The sequence below is a fragment of the Gambusia affinis genome, linkage group LG13 (genome assembly GCF_019740435.1).
Source record: "Gambusia affinis linkage group LG13, SWU_Gaff_1.0, whole genome shotgun sequence".
In the NCBI taxonomy this organism is placed as follows: Eukaryota; Metazoa; Chordata; class Actinopteri; order Cyprinodontiformes; family Poeciliidae; genus Gambusia; species Gambusia affinis.
In genome coordinates, this window is record NC_057880.1 from 14,941,184 (window position 1) to 14,954,202 (window position 13,019).

At 37.6% G+C, this 13,019-nt stretch overlaps 1 protein-coding gene across 8 annotated transcripts in view; it reads right to left on the bottom strand.

The window, feature by feature from the left end:
• The window catches only part of LOC122842291 (Kv channel-interacting protein 2), a 105,018-nt gene that overhangs the window by 48,846 nt on the left and 43,153 nt on the right, over nt 1–13,019 (bottom strand). The window contains exon 1 of one of the 8 annotated variants that reach the window (XM_044136041.1): nt 2,536–2,762. The exons of the other annotated variants lie outside the window; for them this stretch is intronic. Coding sequence (XP_043991976.1) covers nt 2,536–2,623 — 88 coding nt within the window. The 5' untranslated portion in view covers nt 2,624–2,762. Of the gene's footprint in view, nt 1–2,535; nt 2,763–13,019 lie in introns of those variants that run through there. 8 annotated transcript variants of the gene reach the window in all.

The following is a 13,019-nucleotide window of genomic DNA, read 5'->3' on the forward strand; positions in this document are numbered from 1 at the left end:
ACTAAGTTACAACTTACTATGCAACTTAGTTACATTGTAAGTTGTAATGCAAGTTCAACTTACAATACACCTTACCAGTACACAGTGTCACTTTCCCACTCATGGGAACATAATAATGCATAAAACTTATGACATGAAATAATCACAACAATGGGTTCACACAGATGAGACTAGGTAAGATTTTTAGGATTTTGAACTTTTTTTTTCTCTTTATATAAACAAGATTTTACTAACCACAAGTGTGGCCAGATTTACCCTCTTGTAGTGATGGTCACAGCAGGGTGGGAAGAAAGGCAGCGGTAGTGATGTTCCCATCATGCTGGGAATACACTTTACCAGTACCTCTCAGGTGCAATGCTGTATTCTGGGGTTGCTGCAGTTGGTCAGGTCCAGCAACATTATGAGGTCAACCACTACCTAAATACTGAGTGAGCAGATTATTCCATAGAGAAAATCTAGACCTTGCAAACTCCGAACATTTTAACCACAACATCGGACCGGCGGAAATGCAATCATGAAGCTGCTCAGTGTGGAGAAGGTAACAACGAGCAGCACCAGGAACACATGTATTAACTTCTGGAGCAGAATGACCGTGATTTTACAGCCCTGCAAGCACCACGTGTCTCTAAAAGACACACAAGAAACGGTGCAGCTCTGCTCAGTTCTGTCAGGGTTTCAGTTTTGCACAGGAAAATACATGTCCTGCATTACTACTAGGCTATATCCGTAAATCTTTTGCATCTTGGTGGTCAGCCTGTTGTTTCTGTTCTCTTGTAAACATACAAAAGGCAATAACACAAACTTATTTCATATTTTATTAACCAGGTGTTGTCAGACAGGCTGGGGAGCAGTTCTAGTTGAGTCCAGTTCTAGTTGAGGGCAACTAAGAAACTATTTCATTTGTATTTCAAAATGTATTTCAAGCCTGAAGCTTAAACATTCTCTTTCATAGTAATAGCTTTCACTTTCTTCATCTGATAAAGACTTGGGCTTTGTGACAGAAAAACTTCGACAAGAAAGCTGGTCTCATTTTAATGCAACAAAATCTTGTGACTTGAGAGCTTTTCACACCTCTTATATAAAACAACTGTAGACTACATACATGTCCGCTCTTTATATTTTTGGGTGTGTGACTCTAGTAGCCGTCTGTAAGTAGGTGGATAGTAGGCAGCAAGAAGAGAAGAGGAAAGACAAAAAGCAAAGGGCCCAGACAGAATCTCAAGCCCAGGACAGTTGAATTGAGAACCTTTGGTGCCCGAGCACACGGTGTGCCAAACCTAACCAGCTGATCCAAATGCCTCCTCAACTGTGATTTCATTTACATTTAGCTTTATATTATCATTGTTTTCATAAAAAATTCTTCACACTTATGCACATATGTCCAAGTGCTGCTTTCACAGCACAAACACGAGGCAATGCAAATGCCAAAGCTTGAGCAGCAAAGATGAAAAGCCGACATTGAGGTGATCAGCATATTTGTTGAGTTCCCATTCGCACACTGATCTGTGGACAAGGTCATCAAAATACAGCTTCCTCTCTATCCTCAGGATTAGCTGCTGGGATTTAGTAGAACCGCCTTTTGCTATTGTGATTTTCTGAAGATGATGTGGGCTGCAGCGTAATATTACAGAAATGGTAAAAAAAAAAAAAAAAGAAAAAAGAAAAAAAAAGGGCCTAAAATTGCGCAGTAAGAGGTCAGCGTACAATGTTCCAGAAGTTGTTTACCAGTGAAGGACACTTAACTCAGCCTCAGGTAAACATACTGGGATTTAAAGAAGTAAGATGCTGAAAAAAAATAAAGCAATTTCTAATCTACAATCAACTTTTTAACTGTGGTAATCTCAGTTTGCAGATTTGCATTATAAAGTTTTCTTGTTAGAGCTCGAAAGCAGAAGAGGATGATGATGTGAGAGTTGTAGTCACACTGAGAGCTGGATAAAAGACAGTTGTTTTTTTTTTTTTTTACCCTCTGAGACTTCCTCAGTGCAGGTGGGAAGCCACATACTTTCAAAAAGAAGGCAGGGGGAGAGAAGGACAGAGCAGTGAAGGAGGAGGGGAGTCAAAAGAGAGATTGAAAGAAGGAAAGAGTGAGTCCATTGAAGCCCAGCAGCTTTCTGATCCTGTCTCTGCATACTGAGAGCTGATTCAATTAATATGCATAATAGGAAAGCAAGTGTGGAAATCTACTGTAAAATCACAAAAAGAGATCCAGTACACACACATCGGAGCTATTAATGACTACCATCTTTAAGACATCTGTTTGATGTCAAAGCTTTGTTAGTCTCACAGCCTGGAGATGAAACAAAGCACTCGAATGGACTGCATACAGACGGATGCACACACTCACACTCTTTGAGATAAAAGTACACATGCTCAGAATGTTTGCCTCTGTTAACAAGGCTGCAGACAATCTCAGCTGTAGAAGCAAACTGATCCAAACATCTCTGCTAACTTTAGTAGTCCACTTGAAATCAAGAAGCGGACAAACTGGAAAACCTCTCAGTGTTGAAAGTCCAAGTTTTTCTAGGTGCCTACCTTGAGTGAGCGTTCCCATAAGGAAGCGGTAGAAATACCGAGCCACCTTAGTGAGCTGCCTCTTGCACCTTTTCCTGCATTGGCTCATCTTGGTGCAGCAGTGGATGTGTGTGATGATAGTGGTAATCACTGGTGGTGTTAGTCGGTTGATCTGTCCAGGGAAGCAAGCTCCCAGGGTAGGAGAGGAGGAACGAAGGACTGGTTAATGTGAGTGTATGGAAGTCTGATTGCTGCTGCTTCTCTCCCTTCTCCTCACTCACCCCTTCTCCTTCTTCTCAGTGTTGTCTTCTCCCACCCCCCCTTTCCTTCTCTCGGTTCTTCTCTCCACCTGTAGGGCGCTCACTGTCAATCAGCAGGCAACGCTCTGTCTCCTCCCCCTCACGGTCTGAAAAGCCCTCTCCTGGCCTCTCATTGGATGGCAACGGAGTGTGGCGGAAAATTACGGACAGGCGCACAGAACAGAGACGGTGTGTGTGTCTGCGTGTGTGCGTGAGTGAGACAAATACTACGAAGAGGCCGGCTTGAGTGGCAGGTGGTGATTTTTCTCCTGCTGCATGCTTCACACATCTTTTTCATGCTGTTCATTTCTATTTTTCCTTCCACTTGTGCCTCATAAAGACGACAGCATGCGAGACAGCGTGTGTATATTTAAGCCGGTGGGAGGCTGAGTAAAGTGACAGACTAAAAAGCAAAAAGCAAAAAAGCAAACCTATTAATTTGCATCACACTGCCTCCTTACTCATTACCCATGTTCATAACACATGGAGAAAAATTCTGTTGTAAGGATGAGCAAAAGATGAAAGTGAAAATATATAAAGAGGCAGGTGTCTTGGTGGAAGTGAGGCAAAAAGAGAAACACAGTGGGGAAATGAGACTTGAATACATAAATGTTTTTCATTGTGAATATCTATTTTTAATATTTATTTACATGAAGTTTACACAAGAGCTCAGTAATAACTCAAGCAATCCTAGTACACAGAGAGAGAAAAACAACTAAATCCATAAATTATGTATAATAAACTGGAATGACAAGAAAATGCATAAACACAATGAAGAAAATTATGTGCAAATAGACAGAGAAAGCCAACGGCTGAAACCTGTTAGCGTTTAGAAAGCAATCTTGCAGCCACTCATTGTGGATTATCAAATGCTTTAGTCCTAATTGATAGCTGTTCAAAAAGTTTCCAAACAGGAACTTCTAAACCTTATTGTTGCAATGGTGTCACTGGCTATATAGCTGTCTGTCTAAATTTATGAATATTTCAAGAAGAACCACTGCAGTCATAATTTGGAAGTATAGAACAACGTTTTACCATGTTACAGGTACACTCAGGAAACCCTCTCAAGATTTCGGGAAAAAGGAATCGACCACACTCAGAGTTTTAGGACTCATTTGTTGGATTGTTTTCTTTCCCTAGATTACAGATATAGTTGGAATTTTAGTAATACAAAACACTGACAAGCCCTATAATTATTTTCCTTGCTGAATATAATGAATATATTTACTTCACTATAAAGTGTGGTAGATTTGAAAATGAAAAACGACTGAAAAAAAGAAAATTGTTGTCCAAATATCAGCTCACAGTGGCAGATGACAGGTTATGAGGCAACAAGGAAATAGGAGCTTTAAAATCTTATGGGAGTGAGAAAGAAAAGCATTTATGTAAAATCTCTCCACCATATCATTCTGCTTTCAGTCTCTGAACACTTTCAGAGTCACTAAACACGTTTACCTTGTTTTCCCTGCTGTCACATTTTTATTGTTTTTCACTCAACAACTCCCCTCTCAACTGCTGCCACTCCACCTTTATCCTCTCTTCTTCTCCCTGATGCCGAATTAGAAGTGATTACTGTTACCACAGCAACCCCAGACCCAATGGATTTTTCTGGTACTCAGACCGGCAGATGTAAACACACACAAAAAAGCCTTACAAATAATGTACATGCACACCTGTTTCTTCTTCGGGTCTTAGAAACAAAATGCTTGTCCTCTCCATGTTGTCATCTAGGAGTCACAGAGGTCATACTTCAGGCAATTACCGAACAGAGACTGTACCACACATATCAAATAAAGATCTGACATGACCGAAAGTGACACAGAATAAGGTGGTAGTTGTGATTTCAGCAAAGAAACTGAAGGACATGGTGGAGAGTGGATGGCAAACGTTTTATTGCAAATTATTTAAGCTAAAACAATCGTGCAAAATGTCCATCTTAACATGTCACCATTTTTTTGTTCAGTGTCAGAATCCCTACAGCCAACTGACACTGTTGTTCAGCTCTCGTTACGTTATTATTAGAATCGCCAATAGGACGTTACAGAAAGGAGAGGGTGTAAAGGTTAAGTAATGTACCACAACTCTGTCCATGAACTTGAAGTCAGCAACATAAGGTGGGTTAGATCGCAATAAACGAGATGAGACAACACCCTGGGTAAGACTGGCAGAGAGGTTGTTTAAAACTGTACACATTTTCAAAGCAACTGGTGCCTAAAATCTCTCACAAAATGAAAGAAAAAAACTAATTTCAGTAAACTTGACATGACTTTAAAATGCCTGAAATTGGGAAATTGAATGCCTGAAGAATTTGAGATATATATTTTTTTCTCACTTCCTTGCTCTATATTTAGTGCAGAGGTTTGTAACCTGCCTCCTATTCAGGCCCCCTACAGTGACTCTTAAATCACAAACAATGAGGAAATAATAATGTTCCTTTGACTATTTTATCATTTTAGCTAATGATAAAAACCTTTTTATTTTTTATTTCAAGATTATGCCGAAAGGAGTGGTCAGAGATCCGTCTGTCTGCATGCAATAAGTTAAATGCTAGAAAAGAAAACAAGTGTTATAATGTTATGTTAACTGTACAGGTGCTAATACTAGTGGGACCTCTATAAACAAAATTAATATGGAATAATATAATCCTCAAATTTACCCTGAGTAAAAGTCAGATTATGCTCAGTTTTCTCTTGTAGAACTATGTCATAAAAAAATCTATTTATTTTAAGGCTTGTTGCAAGTATTTCACTGAGATGTCATGAATGTGGAGAGCACACCAAGTGTCATACACATAGAAATTAATACATTTTTAAAGATTTTTTGAAGAAAATAAATAAAAAAAAGGCCTTAGGGGTTCCTAAACCCAATCTGCTTCAAGCTTATTTCTGGCTTTAGAGAAAGAATAAAGAGATAAACCTACTCTTTGAAGAGTTTTTAGATAAACTTTTATCTAAAAGGGTTTATTTAAAAACACCTTTAGACAGTTTCACATAACTGATCTTCATGTGGTTTGTTTCAAAATCAGGCAAAGATCTTTAAATGTGAGACTGAAAGAACTCTTTGTAACCTACTTGTAAAGTGTGAACTCAAAAGCTAAATGGAGGACCAAACATAAATCTGATAACAGAAATTTATTAAATAGTTGAAACTCCTAAAAGTCCCATTTTACTCCAGTAGGAAGCAACAAGCGGCTGTAAGTAACATTTCAAATATACTGTTTTGATTAATTGGCACATTAAAACAATCAGCAATTTTTTTCTTTTACTCATCAGTGGCAGGCTTTTGGGTGAATTTAAGACATTTTCTACAGCAATAACAAATAAGATATTGTTTTTACCAGTATATTTTTCAAAGTACAAATGGGCAATGACTTTTTGTTTGATTTGTGAGCTGCAGCTGGAGTGAGAACAGGTATCTAATAGTTGGTCTGAAGATACGCTAGCCAAGCAATTTCATTTAAAAAACTGTTGAAATGACTGCATGGTGAGCTGTTCTTTTAATGACAGCCACATTTATTTTGTGAACAGCACAGTGTGAGACAGAGCAATTGAGAAAGGCTATAAGAAGTGCAGGAGAGTAAATGGCACTCAGGGACTTTTTGGTGTTATTTATGCTAATTAGTTATGTGGAGATAAAAAGCTTTTTAATCAGTCCAAAGTTTCACTGATCAGGCATAAATTTGTGACCACTGAGAGAAGTGAATACCACTGATTCTCTTTGCACCACATCTACTAATAGAAAGGACACCTATTCAACCAGACACAACGTAATTGGTTTGCGTGAAATTATTTGGTAAAATTTGTGCATCATACATTTGACTTTTATTTTAGTGATGCCTTTTTTAAATTAATCTTGATGTTTTTACCCAACAGTATCAGAGTGACCACTAAAAACTTAACATAAGCTTTTGTGAGACATGAAAGAACCAAATAAACTAGTTAATTAGGTTTTAATGACATAAACAGACAAAATTTTATTGCAAACCCATATTGCCACATAGTGGTGAATGAGGTAAAGCAGTCCTGGGTAAAACTGTAGCACAAAAACGCTCGATATATTTGTGTTGTGTGGGCAAGAGGAGTGGGCAGACATCAGCTGAACCTGTCTTCTTCTTGCAGACCCTGCCTCCATCATCTTGAGGGGTATGTCTGATTCTGACAACATGTTATGAAATATTAAGGGGTCCGTACTGCAATGCTCAACTCCAACAGCAAAATTAGCAACCCTAGACAGACCCACAAAACATCAAATCTTGCAAATGCAAGGGAACAGATATCTTTTATGAGTTTTTCAGGGGGGGGGGGGGGGGGGGGGGTTATTGAGCTATAAACAATTTAGAAGGTATTCACCTGAATGCATATAATCCTGGAGATAATAGGAAACTAGCCTTTCTTTAAAAATTATGTCTTTCCTTTTGCAATTTGTATATAGGATATAGCCAATATATTGCACACATAAACTCACACATTCATGGTCTCTTATGTCTGTGAACCTATAAATAATTGAGTCAAGAAAGATTGCACATAGGCACTTTTTCAGATAATCTCATTTAAATTCTGAGGGGTAAAATCAGAAGATTTGAAAGGACAGATTGGAAGATTAATATAGATTACATACATGAAATAGTAACTGTAATAACACATCTCTGCTTCCTCACATTCTTTAGGACCAGGATGTACAATCTAGTGCAGGGAAGAAAAAGTTTATCCCTAAAGGATCGAAGAAGAAAAAAATACAGATCATGATTTAAAGTGCTTGCAGAACAAAACAGGTATTCTAAATACCTTGTAGAAAGCGAAAAGGCAGTAAGTAAGATTAACAGCAGGTAAAATCACAAAATAATACAATAAACAAATTTTACCAAGATTTTCAAGATAAACAAGGGCAATATATTTTGAAGTCATTATTTGTTGCATACAAAATGCTGTATTTATACCCACTGTTCCTCTTTTCTATTCTGTAAAATTACTAAACTAAATCTGCATTATTGACTCCCATGTTAGTAACCAAGCAAATATTTTTCTCTCCACCTTTGCCTATACAGTTTTTTTTTTTTTCTTGGCAGATTCCACCACCTGTCAGTGCTGGAACATGATGATGTGTTTCATAAGTGGGTCAAGAAAGCAAAAAAAATCCCACAAGAGGGAAAACCATTCAGCCAGGCACATGTACATTTTCCCAAACTTGATCCACCTCAAGGAGACAAGAGTTTTCTGCTTTCTTTGCATTTTTTATATTATTTGTGATATTTTTCATTTTTTAATTATCAAAACAACCAGTATATACAAATGAAGACAGCATTATAACTTCTAGGAATATCTAGAAGTAATAATTCTTTTTATATTCAGTGTACATTGAATATGCTTCTAAAGTGACAAAAAATATGTGGTTATTTTTCTAAATAGCAATCAACATAAAAACCTTTGACATTTAGGAAACTCATATACACAGTTTCGTAGCTGTGGATGAGCCATCACGTCAGTCTGCTGATAGCTGACGGTTTTATGGAGGGTGGAACTTGTCTACAACTGTGAGGCTCCACAGGCATGAGGTTTTTTTCCAAGTATTTTCATCCAGGAGTCTGAGTCACTGCCACCAAGATATCAATGGTGTGAGAGAGGCAGAGTTGAACCCAGGTAGCAGCACATTAACAACTATTATCAGATACCAAGCCACAAACAAAGAGCAAGTGAGACTGTTGACATCGATTATCAACTTAGGAAGTTGTTTAAACTGTTTCTGGATGTTAAATGAGATTTGTAAGTTCTGAATTGTAATTGATGAGATGTAACAAAATAACAAGGAAAAAAGAAATTGAGAGAATAATATGGTAGAGAGTTAGGGAGGTCATCTGACAGAAGCTGGGATTTTGACAGACTTTGTGGCTAATTGCATTAAAGGTGAATATCCAGATCTGGAAGCTATCTGGAAAAAAACATTTTCATTATTAGGACGGCGACCCAGTGACTTGGCCAAACCATCTACTGTCTGTCAAATATGTCTTTAAGATACCTGCAAGATATCTGAGTCTTCCGTGAAATAAATTCTCCAAAATGACCTTATCTGACTTCCTAATGTTTTTCAATTTTTTATTTTTATGTCTGAGTTTTATTCAAATTTTACAAAGTACATTAAAATTCATACTAAATTGCACACAAATAGAGTGGATAAGGTCATAAAAGGTTACATTAGTCTCCAGTTACAACCTCTAGAATTTTCCACAGATCTGCTGCAGCAGCTAAGAATCTCCACACAAAAAGCACACAGGAATGCTGGAGATGCCGCACTAGCGCTCAAGTATCTGGCAAAGGCACACATGCCCATTTACATGCATTTGTTTTTAACACCATTTATGAACCAGGCAAAGGCACCAGCTGGTGAAACCCACTCAAGTCTCTATTCACTGAGAACACGTGACTGTGGAGAAAAAGGCGAGGAGAAAGGGAGGAGAGTATGGCAAGAGGGAGGTGGAAACACTTGTCCACATGGAAGTGCAACATACTGTTTACATTGTGCAGAAAAAGAAATGATGAGTCTGACCTTTACAGCACCTACTTTTGTGTATATTTCCACTGAACCCTATGTCCTGGGTTAATGTAGATCAAGAAGGCTTTTCAATAAAATGAATTCAAATATAATGTTTTTTGAAAAATGAAAACAAATAGTTATACATGATTGTTGGTGGCTGGATGGTAATAGCAAATTTTATGGATTTGTATTAACTACCAAACAAATTTGGGGAGGTTACAGGTATAATACAACTGGATCTAGAGTCAAAGGGGGAAGCAGAAAAAGTTTTACGATAAGTTTTCTGTATAGACAAAGTGAGATAAGGCACCACAAATAGAAAAAACAAAACACAGGCAAATGCAGGCAGCAGAGCATGAATCAGGAAAACCAGTGTTACTAATTGTAATCTTAGAACCGACAGAAAGTGGGCTAGCCCTAATAATAACAACTTATTCAGACAGTCTAACCCTAAAAGTTGATTTGGGGGGGTTGAGTTTCACTTTAAATGCTTAAATTGGAAAATAAATATTTACCTGTAACTAAATATATAGTTAGCAAATAGTTAATTTTGTGCTAAACATTTAGTTGCCAAAATAAATATTTAATTTGCTACTTAATATTTAGTTTGAAAGGTAATTCAAACAAAGGCCTTTAGTTTGCAACTAAATATTCAGCTTTCTAACTAAATATTTAGTTGTAAATATTTGTATGCAATTTGTTAACTAAATACATATGTACACATACATATATTGTGAATTAAATATTTAGTTTAGAACTCTTACATAAATAAATGTATGACTAACATGGTGAAAATTTCCTTATGAAAAACACCAACATTTTCTTGTCTATGGACTAATCAGCAGCACCCCATAAAAGAGAAGTCACCCCACCATTCTTCTAGTTTGCAGGGATAGTCAGAGTGTCTCTAATATTGCTCTACATTATTGAAAACATGATTTGTTTTGTAAGTAAATGCTGCTATCGTGTACTCTGTGTAAACTGAGATCAACTACAGAAACTAACCAATGACTTTGCTGCCACCTGCAGGTAGAGACCGGCACACACACAACCTGAGAAGTAGTCATCTGCCCCAGAGCCTAACAGATGGACTCAGAGAAACTACAAATGTGTAAACTTCACAAACACACACAGAAGCATGTATTAGGATCTAACTTTAATGAATACCAAAGAGGAAGAAGGGCTATTAATGAGGATGAAGCACTGTGAGTAACTAATGATCCATGGCTGTTCCATCTGGGAGAGAAACACCACGGCAGAAAACTTCAGACTGAATACTAATGAATATTCATTAAAAGCTGTTTACAAGTTAAGATAATATGGATTAATCACAATTAATGTGAGTGTTTTAGTAAATATCAGTATCTATGTGTATGAGCATCTGGTGACCACATTGCTGATAATTTTTTTGTTGTATTTTAGATTTATTAATGTTTTTCTCTGTTTTTTTTTTTTTTTATTCTATTAATTGTTGGTGTGAAAAAAACCCTGTCAAATTAATTAGAATCCATCTATTTATGCATGCATGGGAAAACCATGCAAATTACATGCAGATAGACCACAAGCTGATATTTGAACCCAGGACATTCTTGTTGTAAGACAACAGTGCTACCAACTCCTTCACTATCCAGCCCAACAATAAGACTATTATGCTAAATTACTTTGCTTTCTTGGCTTTACTTCTCCTGCAGGAACTGCACCTCATTTCTATGTCACAACTGAATGAAATATATTATATTTAGAGAAGAATATTTAAGTTACATCTTATTTGATACAAGTTTATCATCAATAATTTTAAGCCTTCAATGTTGTTGAGATGGCTGAGGATGAGAGATGTATGTAGATGTATGTATATATGTAGATTCCTATCAAATTAAAATTATTGATGAAATAATTAAGAAGGTACTTCTGTAATAAGCAGGATAGGCCAGTAGATGGCACATATGGATCATTAGTGACCACAGCTGCTGCAAGGGAACAGAAATAAACCAATTTTTTCAATCATTGTAGTTTTTGAATCCATTTTACTCCACACTTCTACAAAAAAAAGTGTTGAGTACAATCAAACAGTGTAAATAAACCTGCATTATTTTTTTTTTATTGAGCACTTAAATCCTTAATATCTTCTACCATTTTACAATGGTTTGTTGAACCATTAGAGAAAAGTGGGGGAATAAATACAACAAGGCTAATTACTTGTGTAATGTTTCTGCTTCACATTTACAAATCTGAATTTAGATTTGCCTTTTGCTTTGAGCATCAGGACTGACCAGAGCGTAGTACCGTGACCGTGAGTGAAGATGAGAGGTTCTGTCATTACACTCTGTGGTCAGACGCTCTTTAAACTTCTGTATGAAAATATACAGCTGGAGGTGAGTCAGAAGAAAACTTTGTATGGATGAGACAAATAAATAAATGATGAATGTACTTCAATCTACAGTGTTGCTCAGACATCTAACCTTTAAATCTACAGGGAGCTGCTCAAGTATTCTTATGGTCAAAGCGTGAGATGAATTTTTAACTAGATGCAAAGATGATGGGAAGAAGGCAGACTCTCGGGGATAAGAATAATAAACAAAGGAAAGAACTAAAGCAACAGAGTGTATTGCAGGGCCGTGGGGCCGACAAGAAGTTTTCATACTGGTTTTAAGCAAAGCAACAACAGGTTACACCCAACACTGGGAAAATGGGACCCAAAGTCCCACACTGCTACTCCCACCTGCTTAAAGGCATCCCTGCAGTCTAAGCATCTGTTCCTCCTATCCTTCTGTTTTGCCACCTCTTGTTCGCTTCTTGTTTTACATGTCGTCTTCTAATGCAGGCTGTGTGTATTTCCTCTGAAGCCTGTTTCTGCCTCGCTCTCGCTGTCACGCCCAGCCTCTTGGCTGCTTGACTGCTGTTCTACCCCCTCTTTCTCCATGCTTGTCTAAAGGCAGGCAGCAGGTGTTTTGTGACTTGAAGATCACAGAGCCTCAGAGAGATGGAGCCCCTCTGAGCAGAGCCGTGTAGGAGGAAAGAAAGTCCCCAGTCTCTTTTTGCAGACTCCATCTCCCCTGTGCAACAGGAGAGACGGAGAGAGCTTATCGCACCCCAGACCACAATCACAGAAGCTTAATTTCAGCTTGTGGTTCTTACCCATGCAAAACGTCTGCATGTTTTGTTTTTTTGTTTTGTTTTGTTTTTTCAGACTGCAGGTGGGGGGCTTTTCATTAGAAAATATAAGAACCACTTGCTGCTGAGTAGAGGTGTCACTCGGGAGAAATACAGTGTGGGCTCAAACATGCGCAGACTAATATGGCAAATGAGGAGAGGAGAGAGGGAGGGTGACAAAAAGAAAGAGAATCTGTTCTCCATCAGGTCTATCCTGTCTAGATGAAACAGTATGGGCTGATTTTATTTAATATTTCTAATGTAGCCCAGTTACACATCTCCCCACTCTGACCTAAAACTAGTTTTAGTGGTGCTGACTCAGGCACATCACTTCTGCTCTCTTGTCTTTTGTGTAAGTAACACAGCGAGCATACGCTTTGCACATTTGATTTATATTAATATCGTTATAAGCAACACAAGGCAGAGTTTTGTCAATGGAATGTAATCAGAATCGAATTTGGTGTTTAGATACAAAAAAAATTAAAAATCAGCGACTCAAAAAACAGTAGAATATGCCTGTAAGTTTAT